Source organism: Filicampus tigris, chromosome 2 (assembly GCF_054856515.1).
Source record: "Filicampus tigris isolate MCC_2025a chromosome 2, RoL_Ftig_1.0, whole genome shotgun sequence".
NCBI classification, from domain to species: Eukaryota; Metazoa; Chordata; class Actinopteri; order Syngnathiformes; family Syngnathidae; genus Filicampus; species Filicampus tigris.
This window is the reverse complement of record NC_141218.1, coordinates 1,320,001-1,332,217: the sequence shown is the minus strand read 5'-3', so window position 1 is coordinate 1,332,217 and position 12,217 is coordinate 1,320,001. Positions and strand designations below refer to the sequence as shown.

The following is a 12,217-nucleotide window of genomic DNA, read 5'->3' as shown; positions in this document are numbered from 1 at the left end:
ACCATGCTCCACCTCACTGCCCTGCCCACCCACACACGACTCTGTCTGTGTGTGTGTGTGTGTGTGTGTGTGTTTGTGTGTCTTGTCCTCCCCTGGTCCCTCCCAGCCTAAACACTCCGGGTTCCCGCGCCTCCACTGCCTCAGCCGCCGCCGTCCTCTCCTCCTCATCCTCGCGTCCCCGCCACCACAAGTCCTTGTCCTCCTCCAATCATCCATGCCCCTCTGACCTGCATGCACCACGACCCAGGCAAGTCTCTCATCAAAAACTCACACACACAGCTTGCCGCACGGAGTTTCGCTCAAAAATGCAGCGTACGCGCAGAAATGTGCGTTTTGGCAGGGTTACAATAGTTTGGGATTCTTCATCATAGTTGGTTCTTATTTCGTTTTGATTTTTTTGTTTTCCAACTATTCAATTCATTTTGAGAGCATTTTTGTTTCGTTTTTATATGTTCGAACATGCTTTGTTAGTTTTAGGTTGTTTTTTTCATATGACCTTCATATGACGTTTGACCTTCATTCTTCTGTGTGGATATAGATATCAGCAATACCAAAATCAATACATTTAAAACCAACTCCGAAAGCTCATGCATGATACTAATTGAAAACGATTTGACAAAGAAACATATTGACGTGAATGATATTTAGTTTTAGTTTTATAAACGCAAGATGTAGTCTGTTAGTTTTAGTTTTTATTATGTTCCGTTAAGCAAATTCTTTTTCAGTGTTAGTTTTTGTTACTAAATAACCTTGATTATTGGTCACAGACAGTCCCATCATACGTTGTTGTTTTTTTGATTAATAGAAAACCCTTGTTTACTGTTGGGGCAAATTTGACCCGTTTTGATGTTTAACAGCAATAAAAGTAACCCAAATATCATTCTTTTGCCCTGAAAGTGACCCAAAATACCAGAGCTGGGCATTTGACTACAAATTGAGCTTCCGTTATTCGTCAGCTGTCTGCAGTGTGGGTACCCTTCTGTCGTCCGTTATTTGCCTATTTTTCCGCAGGTAAAAATATAAATACTAGAGGCCGGTCCGCCTATAATTTAATATTAATAAACGGGCGTCCATCGGCATGTCTGACAAAAAGTTTACGTCGAGCTTCCGTCTGTGCTTAGTCCATCTATTTAAAAAAAAAAAAAAATTCTGGTCATTCGGCAGCAGAACGGGCGTCCGTCAGTAACGCATAGACGGACCGGTCCGTCACATAGGCGGCGGCGCACCCAGCTCTTCTAAATACCCAGAATTGAAATTGAAAAATGTAATTGTGTTGTCCCGGTGCTCCAAAGTTTATGTTTAGTGAGACTGTCCTGTCATGTCTATTCAAGTGAATTTTGGAGTTAATAGTGTGTGTTGAATCCAGGAGAATGGTGGCAACTTTGAAACTGTACCGGCTATATTGTGAATGTGTGCGGCTTCGGGGTCATAAATCAGGTCATTTTGTGGTAGCAAGGAGAACCTTCATTCTTTTCTCTTTCTTTTTTAAGAGTTAATTGTGGGTGCTGAGTCTAGAAATGTTGTAGAGCTTTACATGAGGGTGCTGAGTGCTTCATGGTCTGCCCTTTGCTGCGAGGTGAAAGCCTGGACAAAGCAGACAGAATGCATGCTGTTACTTTCAGGCTGACTGCAGTCAAAGGTTCAGCTTTGACAGCTAGGGAACCTCCTGTCTCCACCTTATGGCTGCAATAAGTACTGCAGAATGTCTCATTGACTAATCAGTGGTGCGTCGGTGTGTGAGCTTTGCTTTTTTTGTGTTTGGCTTGCTTGCTTGCTTTAGTCCAGCCACTTTGATATTTCCTGAAGCAGGACCTTTTCAGCATATTAATAAGAGGAACATGCGCTATAAATGTCAAGGTGGCCCTCGTAGCTCTTTGTGGCTTTTGTCTGCCTCACATTGAATTCTCATCATGTGCATCCTTCAGCAATAAACTCAGGCTGTTCAGAGCCTGGTTGGGAACGCTGGACAGAAGGAATTACTCCAACACGTAGAGAGACATAGCTTAGCCTTTTAGTGCATGCTAGCGCTAAATAGCATCGGTGTTGCAGTATTGAGTGAAGTGCAGCACCTTTTACCGTCACGTCACGTTCATCCTCTGCGAAGAGTGACTCATGTTAGTGCCGTACAGATGAGCTGAGAGGAGTTGAGATGTCTGTCGTATACTGCCGCCAGGTGGCCGAGTCGGGCGCACCGGAAGAAGCAGCGTTCAAGTGATGCCAAACTGTTTGATTGTATCTGTCAGTAATGTTTTATACAGTACGATATTATGCTGCCCTATTTTTACACCAAAAGTCTTTTTTCCCCCCCAGTAGCTGCCATCTGTAAATAGTGAATTGCGATTTTAGACGGGCTTACTGAAAATGCCCATAACATGTCCCTTGTTCTGATGGCAATCTTTCCGTCCTTGTTCCTCTTGCTGTCGCACGATTCACCCGCTCCTCTCTGCACTTTCTCCTGCAGCGCCCCATCTCAGCGGGCGCCCGGCGCCTCCCCGTCGGCCCACAACATCAGCAGCGCCGCGGTGACGGACCGCACCAACTTCTCCCGGGGGGTGGGCATCCGCAGCACGTTCCACGCCGGCCAGCAGCGGGGGGCCCGGGACCAGCAGGGCTCGGCCTACCCCGGCGGGCCCGCGTCGCCGTCGCTGTCGCACGGCAACAGCCAGGCCCGCAGGACGCACGGCGCCACGGGCATTTTCAGCAAATTCACGTCAAAGTTTGTACGCAGGTGAGTGGCGCAAAAGAGACGTTTGCTAAAATGACAACAGAGGGTGGGCCTGGGGGCGTGCCGGCACGTAAGGATGTAGCAGAAGAGTGGACGTGGCAGAAGATGACAGGAGATGCAAATTCTCCTCGTGCGGATGAGCATGACAGAAATAAACCTCGCTGCGAGCGGAAAGCCGTGGCGATAGCAGCCGCTTCCTTGAAGTGCGCGTACAGCGTGAGCCTTTTTTAGGCCTTTTGAGGTTTCAGACTGAGCAGAAAATAACTAGGTTTATGTTACATGTCATTTCATGTGCTCATTTCCTCCGAGGAACCACCTACTGCACCTCGATGTCATCTCGTGCGGCTCTTGCCGATGTCTTGGAAGGGGAGAGCAGTCGGAGCAGCTGGCTCTCCTCTATAATTTTGCTCCGCGCGGCGGTGACCGAGGAGTCATTGCGATTTTGCGTCCCAACCCGGCGCAGTTCCACTCTTGGCTTGTGGCGCACGTCGGCGCACTTCAAGTCCCACCTCGGTGAATTTTCGGGCCCCGCCTTGGTGCTAGTTAAAGAAACAACGCGAAAGGCGAGGTGGAATTTGGATCGCCATATTGAATGCAGATTTTTTTTTTTTTTTGAATCTGCCGGATTCCAGCTCATTTGCAGATGAGGGAAGAGTTTCAGAAAATCATTTATTGTCATTGTAAATTGTCATTCATTTTAAAGTGACAAATTTCGTATTCACACAAAATAATTTGATCAATTACAAGTTTAAATTTCGAAGAAAATGTACAGAGGTGAGGAAAAAAAATGCTTCACGTTACTTTTTACTTTGATTTGTTCCTGCTTGTGTGACAAGTGCATTGGGTACGTTTTATTCCATGAACCACTGACTGCGGACGGTGTGATCGGCAATGACTTCTCGGCCATGTGCGCTGTGTACACAAGGCGCGGCCGTTGAGTTGATTTTATGGCCACCACTGAGGAATTGGGGCACCGTGGCCACCCCACTGAAAAGTTCTGGCTCTGCCCCTTGTTTTTTATTGACCATGAATCAATTAACAAATTAAGGACAGTTTTACATTACAGGATAATGTCAATCTACTGCATCCATTAAATTGCTATACTTTGCAAATGTTTTCAATATGCTTACAGTAATTAACCAATTAAAATATTGAATGTAGGATTTTTGAAAAATGATTAAACACATTTTAATCAACCAATTTTAGAAAGAAAAAAAAAAGGTAAATGTATGCATCAAATATAGAAGACTCTGGGACTGGGTTCAAGAACGAAGCAGACCAGGGCTGGCGGCCATGTTGTCATTATCTAAGATAGGCGAGGATGGTCGAGGAAGTGCAGAAAGGCTAAGATCAAAGGAAGTCCTTGAGCGCCGAGAGCACTGTGGCAAAGGAAGCATCCAACGTCCCGCCCGAGTGCGGGGGCGGACGTGCAGCCACACTGGCACTCTGGAGGCCTCCCGCTCAGAGCTTCTGTAACGCCGTGGCGACGGTAACCATGGCTACACTGGAGATCACTTTTCCCGCAACTATTAATACCGCAGGCGCGGACACCTTCACACACATGACAACTTGTCGCAGTGGAAGAGTTGAGGTTGCTCGCGTTTCCGTTTTACTATTAGTTTACAGGGATTTGGGATCATATATTGAGGATTTGATAAGATAACAAAAAAAAGTTTGCCATACAGTACACTACAATTTTCAAACTGTTTGACCTTCCTCGTGTGCGGGCATACCACAATACCCCCCCAAAAAAACATTTAAAATGAACACCAAAAGTTCATGTTTGATATTAATTGACAAATATGAAAACGAAGGACAATTTTGCTATTAGTTTGTTAATTGTGTAAACGTGAGAGATGCAGTTGAAAAACAAAAAAGGAAAATTATGAAGCATTTTCGTTTTTATGTCGTTAATGAAAATATTTTTTCAATTTTAGTTGTCGTTATTTTGTTAGTTTTTGTTCATGATAATAACCTTTCTGACCCGTACAGCAGTATGATCTATAAAATGGACCAGTTTTGGACACACAAGCATTGCGCCCGCCAACGTTGCAACGCAACATCGCTGTTGATGTCTTTCACTACACACACACACACACACAAACGCGCACACACACACACACACACGGCCGGTGGTTTGTTTCGCATGTGTGTGCCCAGCTTATTGTTGCGTTCGCCGTGCAAAATGTGTGTTTGTTTCTTCAACGTCCTCCCCGCATTCACATTTCAGGATCACCTCGACCAGTGTGACCGTGCGCGGCGCTCGTGCCACTCAAAGCAAAAGCACAATGTCCTGTTGTGCGTCGGATATTGTCAACAAACGTTACGCCATTGATCAAAGCAATGGGATTGAGGTCTTCCCGATGCTTTTTTCAGTGCTTTTTTGTGACTCTTGAGAAGGCAGCGTGTCGTGACTACACACGTTTATACATACGTTTCTTTCTCTTTCTTTCTTATCCCTCTTTTGTTTTTGTAGAAATCTCTCGTTCAGGTTTCCAAGAAGGTAGGCAAACATCCCCAACGTAAACTATCAAGCCTTGACATATCGTATATTCTCCTCTTCATATTGATTTGACATATCAGTATTTCCTCCCCTTTTGGTGTTTTGTGCAGCTCTGTTGAACTCTTCCCCTGTGCCGCCTTGAGCCTTATCTTTTCTCCTATTTATTGATTTCCTGTGGTTGGCCCCCCCTTGTTTATGAGCCTTCTGGTTTTGAGTTGAGCCGTGTTTGGCCCGTTATTTTTTGTTTTGGTTTATTCCCGCCACTAATGTCCCTCCTCACCTCGCCCACGCACCTAACTCACTCACTCGCTCGCTCGCTCGCCTGCTCGCTGTCATCACCACCAGCACCATCACGCGACACAATAACACCTCAGCTCTCCTTCTCTTCGCCCCTACCGCCCACCGCATCCCCCACCCCACCGGCCCACAAACGATCAATTGCCAGGTAGAGTGTGAGCTGCTCCTTGTGGGAACAGGCCCGACCTCGGTGTCTTAGCGGCAGATGCAACTTGTTGTGATAGCGTGTCATCGGTCATTGACTATTTGTACTGAGTTGGGGGACCGGATGGAGGTGGAAAGGAGGAGCGGATCCCGGAGGGACGGGGCTTTTGTTTTCCGGAGGCTGCACTCTTCCCTGTCACTCTTTTCCCCTCACTGCCGCTCTTTAGCAGTGGCAGCAACACAACTGGATGGCTTTGATCTTCTCTGCTGGATCTTAATGCTGTCAACACACACTTGATGTATATTTGCATGATGCAAGTCATGGTCTGAATGGATTTGACATTTTCATCCAACTTGTTGCTTTAAGAAATGTTTTTGTGTTTGGATACGAGTTGTGTAGCTGGACCATTGTGCCACCTGGTGGCCACAACTAGTAGTGAAGACTGCCAAGTGAATTGGCCATTGGATGAGCCCCCAGGCACACTTGGACATCGAGTGCTGCTTTTGAGATACAAATTGAATTTGCTCCCAACGTGACCTCACTTCAAACCATGCTTGTCCATTGAAATGCCATTAACCCGTTCCAGCCTCCCTGAAAACCTTTTTTTTCTTTCTTCTAATGAGGATAATGGTGCTCTCTATAAAAACATGCAGTAATGACTTCAAGTGTATGGGACACGATTTTTACAAATTTGAACATGTAGTGTTAAACGATACAATGTCCACGACGCAATGAACGGTCTCTCGAACCGATAAACGTGAACTGAGTATTTGCCTGATTTAGCATTATGTTTTGAAAAGCTTCCGGGCGGGGAGAAGGCGGACATGACGTCATCGAGCCACGGCTGACTTGTCGGCTGCGACGTGTGCTCGTGGTTCATTTCGTTTCTACTTTGATTGAACAACGACCAATACTCAGCGACAGCTCGTCATTGCCATTTTGTGAGAGTGAAGACGACGCGGCTGGGCCAGTGACGGCAAACAGCCAGTGGGCGGACCCAGCACACCAAAACGCATCTTTTTGCGGCCTTTCCATGATATTTTCGCCAAAGTAATCATTGGAATGTCATTTATACCTGTACTCATTCTAAAAGATTGTACGGTACGTTTTTCGTTTTCGTGTCCCTTACACTTAAAAGCTAAAAAGATGCATCAGTTGAATGGCCGTTGTGCTGCTGCCTGCTTTGGACACAGATGGATGCACTGCATGTGGAATTATGTACAGTACAGATGTCTCAGGTCCTCGCAGAGGATAAAGGATATATGACTTGTGTACAGTACTGTTATATTTAATGCATACATATGTTGCCGTGTTAGTATTTTTGTTGTAATCCGTTTTCACAGCGTGTTCTTTCGGGTTTTTTTTTTTTTTTTGGTCCAAAATGCTTCATTTTAGTTGACTTTTTATTAGTTTCAGCATTACCTTTAGCCGGCTCTTGTTTTAATTGTATTTCATGAACAACAATGTCTCATTTGAGTTATTCTGTTAGTTTGGTTTAGTTTATGGATGTTTAATTCTCCTAGTTTGATGTTTAGTTTGAGAGTTCACTTCAACTGGGAGTGGCTTTAGGGGAACTGTGGGCTCACTCAAAGCTCAAGGCGGCAGTGTATCCGGCATCGATCTTGTGTTGGTGCTTGATGCCGCAACGCTGTTTTGTCTCCCTCCTTGTTGCAATGAGCATGTAAACTGGAGCACAAGATTTGCCAGATCTTATTTTCTTCCAACCGTCTTCCTTTCGACAAGCAACAACTGTCTTCATGTTTTCTCGTCCTCGTGTGTGTCATGTTATGCAAACGGTGATCCTAACACTCATTTCAATGACGACCTCTTAATGTCCTATTCAAGCCCTTCACTCGCTCATTTCATGTCACCCGTCTTTGCCGAGTGTGCCGGCAAAGCATTGTGGGCCGTGTGGTCCTCAACTCTTGGAGTAAGCGTAGGCCTTCTTCAAAGCTGGACTGGAATGGAATGTGATGTGGTTGGGTTGGGCGGGACCGCACGCGTTTTACTATGGGGGGCCCGCAAAGACTAAACTTGTGTTGATTTTTCCCGAGGAGTCCGTATGAGGGAGAGGGTCGGGAAGAGGGGAGCAGGTGAGCTACAGAACCGAATACGCCCTCCCCCGCCTACCCGCCAATCAGTAGACCGACGCAGTAGATGATCTTTGATCTGGGCTTTAATCGGGCGGTGATGGTGCTAACGGCTCGACCAATCAGGTGGCAGATTAGTGGTGGTGTGGAGGTGATCCTGCATGGTCGTGTGGGTGCGTGCGTGCGTGTGCGTGAGGGAAATCATAGCCGTCCTCTACCCAAATGTGTGCTTGTGTGCCACAGTCACGTAAGAGACGCACACAAACACGCACAGGGGTACCTAATTGTTTTTTGTTGTTGATGTCCTCAGTCATCGTCCTCATCGTCTCCTTTTTTTTCTTTTTTCATTTGTACTCCACTTTTGAAATAATTCTGTCCCTCTCCCTCCCCCTCCCCCCCTCTCCTGGTTTCCCCGCCGCCCCCTCCTCCAGGTCCATGCTGAGCAGCAACGTGGACAAGTCCGAGAAGACGTCCGGCGGCGTTCTCTCCTCCTCGTCCAATAATGACGAGAACAACTCCTCACCGGGGTCTGGCAACACTGGTATGTACGGCGCCATCGTCACAGTCACAATAGTTTTATTGGCATTGCGCCACAAGGTGCAACAAAATGCAGCAGACAACACGATCGATCAATATTGGGGTACATAAGAGGACCCACTGAGCACTTTGTTTTGTCAGATGAAAAAAAAAAAACAATAAAAAACATGAGCAAAGGGGGGGGGACAGCCCCAGGCGAAGCTCCTGTCGGGGCACGCAGTGTGGATTTCAACTTCATTTATTTTAGTTGTGCCATTCAAACAGTGTACGACAGGGGCGCTCAAAATCCCGGTCCTCAAGAGCCCCTATCCAGCCTGTTTTCCATCTCTCCCTACCTGAACACACTTGATACAAATGATCACTATCGTTATCGGGCTTGTGCAAAGCTTGGTGATGAGCGGATCATTTAAATCAGGTGTGTTGCAGCTTGCAGGCAGGGAGAGAGCGATGGAAAACAGGCTGGATAGGGGCTCTTGAGGACCAGGATTGAGCACCTCTGGTGTAGAATAATTTGGAAAAAATAAATTGCGATTCGCCCCCGCCCCGCCAATATTGCGATTGTGATTATTTTTGTAAGATCCTCTGGCCATGTATTTTTTTTAACAAACACAGGCAATAAATTAATCCATACAACATTAGCAGCTTTATTATGCATACATATTTTGGTTTGCATTAGAATTTTTTGGAGTTGTTCAGCCCGAACGCTAACCCATGCTAAAGCTAGCTCTTCCCTGACAAAGAACGCTCATCCGTCTGTCACTTGGACATGCTTGCTCGCCTCAACTGCATTACGCCATGTCAACGGGGCTCGGCTATCTTTGTCGCCCCCCGCAGGCGGCACGGGCACGCCTCCCGCCATCGCCGGCCAGAAGGAGTCGGCCAAGCCGCGCTCGCTGCGCTTCACCTGGTCCATGAAGACCACGTCGTCCATGGAGCCCGCCGAGATGATGCGCGAGATCCGCAAGGTGCTCGACTCCAACAGCTGCGAGTACGAGCTGCGCGAGCGCTACATGCTGCTGTGTGTGTCGGGCAACCCGGCGCGCGACGACTTCGTCCAGTGGGAGATGGAAGTGTGCAAGCTGCCGCGGCTCTCGCTCAACGGCGTGCGCTTCAAGCGCATCTCGGGCACGTCCATCGCCTTCAAGAACATTGCGTCCAAGATCGCCAACGAGCTCAAGCTGTGAGCCCAGGCCGGGGGGGGGCGCCGCTTGAAGGGCGGATGGAGGATCACGTTTCGAGTGGGGTGGGGCTCCATTTTAAGTAACACCAGTGGTTTGAAGCAGGGCTAGCCGTTCTCACCTTACTTGCTCCACATTTCGATTCCGAGGCAGGTCGTTCTTCTCGATTTTTTTGTTTTTGTTTTTTGTTTTTTCCCCCTCCTTTTCCCTCACCACTCTACTGCATGTCGGATCTGCTCCTGATCGCTCTTATCACTTCCTTGCTATTTATTCTCAACACAGTCCTTTTCTTTTTTTTCTTTTTTTTTTTTTTTAGTAGAATGGTTCAGGCGGGACATTCTCTTTGAAGGATCAGCTGAAACTTTGTGATTGAATGCGGAGCCTTATTTTGCTGGAGTCGCTCCTGCAAAACGGATGAGCGGGCTCCCAACTGGGCCAGGACTCTGGTGTACACGCACGCACACACACACAAATGGTTTTGCCTTCTTCACCCCCTGCTCAAACTAGACCAACACCCCACCCCACCCCGCCCACCTCTGATTTCTGTCAGGTCAGACCAGGCCAGTTCGACTTGATGTTAATACCCGAAACAAAAATGTGTATTCTTTTTTTCTTTTTTTTTTTTTTTTCCTCAACACAGTTGTGCACTGGAAAGAGGGGTATCTGTCTAACCCGCCTACCCCCACACAATTGACCCCCTCCCCCCAACACCTACACACACTTTACCTCCTCATTTGACTGGTCCCAAAGAGCAAAACACACAACCAGCGTGTGTCGGAACGATCACCGAAAACAAACGGTGAATTACTCTCACATGCTTTTGATTTGATAATATATTTTTGTGTCGTTCTAATTTGGGATTTGTAAAATGTTTGTGGGTTTTCTGTTTGTTTTTGTTTCGGTGGGTTTATATCATTGCTGCCTTTTTTAGTTGTCGTGCACCGTTTGACACACTTATCAGCCAGGTTCAACGGCAAACCTTCAAATTGAGGATTTCTCAATGGTGGTGGTGATGACTCCTGCTTGTAATTTTTATTTTTAATACATCCCCTTTTTTTTCTAACAGCTACGACACATTTCATTTTCAGACGTCCCAACTCAAATTTCTTTCCCCTTGCTCGCCTCTGTCTTGTTGAAGCAAGCATAGAAACACGCACACACACACACACACACACACACACACACACACTGGGGGGTGGAAATGGGACAAGGCTTGGTCATTTCATTTTAATGATGACACACTGTCGTTTATTTTATTTCCTTTTTTTGAGTTTTTAAAGTCAGTTTTTCTTTCAAACTTGATCATTGTATTAAGGTGCTGGGTATCGTATTCTAATGATTATTCTGGCTGTTGCTGTTATATTATCTCTTTCAGGGTTTTTTGATTTTATCTCGCATTATTTTTTGTTTTGTTTTGTTTTAACATTGCTGTAATTTACGTTGATTTTTCAATGTGTTTTTGAGCAAACTGTAATTGTAGTGGTGGGTTTAGGGAGGTCGGGGGGATCTTCAGCTCCTGAAATGTATTTGTTTTTTTTTGTGCAAAGATGAAATGATGAAAACTTAACAATGATAGTAATAAAACAATGATATAATGATAGTGTGGACGTGTAATCCATTTTATTCCATTAATACTGTCTACATTTTTTCAACGATTCAATTTCTGAACGGATGCTTTAAATTTTTTGGGAACGTAACCAGAAGTGAGCTTTTATTTTGCATCGATACTTCCTGTGCCGCCCTGGGAGGCTTGAATCCGGAAGTATTGACGAGGCCAGCTGCGCCGGATAGGACGTCAAGGAAAAAAAAGTATGTTTGAGTATTATTATTCATAAATGACGTTGGTAATATGTTACTGAACGGACACTGTTTAAAAAAAGAAATACAAATCGAGCTGTTTCTATATTTTGACGCCAAGCCCATGCGGTTGTTACAGGGTAATGTATGCTAGCTAGTGTGGTACAGCTGTTATTCCTCTTGCCAAACTAATGTTTTAAAACAATAATCTTGATAGTGTGAGCTCAGCCAACGAAAATACATTTTCTATTCATACTCGTCTTGAAGATCTGAATTAGTGAAGCTGGTGTCATGTACTCTTATCTCCTAGGCTGTGTTTGAAACAAAACCCCACAAACATGTATTAATAGTGATTTCGTGTATGTTGAGAAACCATTTCAAGTCACAATTGGTACGATGTAAAATCTGTAAGTACATGGTAGATTATTTTTTTTAAAGTTGATTGAGGATTTTTGATAAACCAACACAAATCCCACATTTTGCATTCATACAAATCTTGACTACGTATCTTTATTAAAGTGTACCTCTTCCTTTCGTAGACGTCATCCCGATTTCGCTTGGAGGCACAGCAGACATGAAACTCGGATTGCACTTCGTGGTGGACCCCATGGGCTGGCTGTGTGTCGGCGCCGTGTTCGGGATCTGGCTCTACAACTCCTTGTTCGTTCCCAAGCTGGTTCTGCTGCCGCACTACAGGGAAGGCCACATTCCCTGGGTTATAGTCATTTGTAAGGACTACACAATCCCAAAAAGAGAAACAGTCTCTGATTGTTGCCTTTTTTTTTTTCAATATAACACAAAAAGTGGGTTAAAAAAAAAAACTAACAGAAAATATTTTCTTCAGGTTATTACGCCTCGTCAGCGCTCTGCTTCGCGGCCCTGCTCAGGGCGTCCACGGCAGACCCCGGTCATCTTCCTACCAACCCTCATATACCTCACTCCGGT

At 45.8% G+C, this 12,217-nt stretch overlaps 2 protein-coding genes across 14 annotated transcripts in view; both read left to right on the top strand.

The window, feature by feature from the left end:
• LOC147150760 (serine/threonine-protein kinase MARK2-like) overlaps positions 1-11,075 on the top strand; it is a 34,504-nt gene extending 23,429 nt beyond the window's left edge. For 3 of the 11 annotated variants that reach the window (XM_086024344.1, XM_086024348.1, XM_086024342.1), the window contains exons 16-21: positions 107-247; positions 2,462-2,728; positions 5,202-5,228; positions 7,725-7,763; positions 8,192-8,301; positions 9,132-11,075. In XM_086024344.1, the coding sequence (XP_085880470.1) occupies positions 107-247; positions 2,462-2,728; positions 5,202-5,228; positions 7,725-7,763; positions 8,192-8,301; positions 9,132-9,481 (934 nt within the window). In that variant the 3' untranslated portion in view covers positions 9,482-11,075. The remainder of the gene's footprint in view (positions 1-106; positions 248-2,461; positions 2,729-5,201; positions 5,229-7,724; positions 7,764-8,191; positions 8,302-9,131) is intronic. The other 8 variants (XM_086024353.1, XM_086024351.1, XM_086024352.1 and 5 more) reach the window with 6 other exon arrangements.
• A 122-nt stretch (positions 11,076-11,197) lies between these two features.
• Positions 11,198-12,217, top strand: part of zdhhc21 (zDHHC palmitoyltransferase 21) — a 2,525-nt gene continuing 1,505 nt past the window's right edge. For 2 of the 3 annotated variants that reach the window (XM_086024365.1, XM_086024367.1), the window contains exons 1-3: positions 11,310-11,412; positions 11,812-12,000; positions 12,117-12,215. In XM_086024365.1, the coding sequence (XP_085880491.1) occupies positions 11,325-11,412; positions 11,812-12,000; positions 12,117-12,215 (376 nt within the window). In that variant the 5' untranslated portion in view covers positions 11,310-11,324. Of the gene's footprint in view, positions 11,285-11,309; positions 11,413-11,811; positions 12,001-12,116; positions 12,216-12,217 lie in introns of those variants that run through there. The other variant, XM_086024366.1, reaches the window with a different exon arrangement.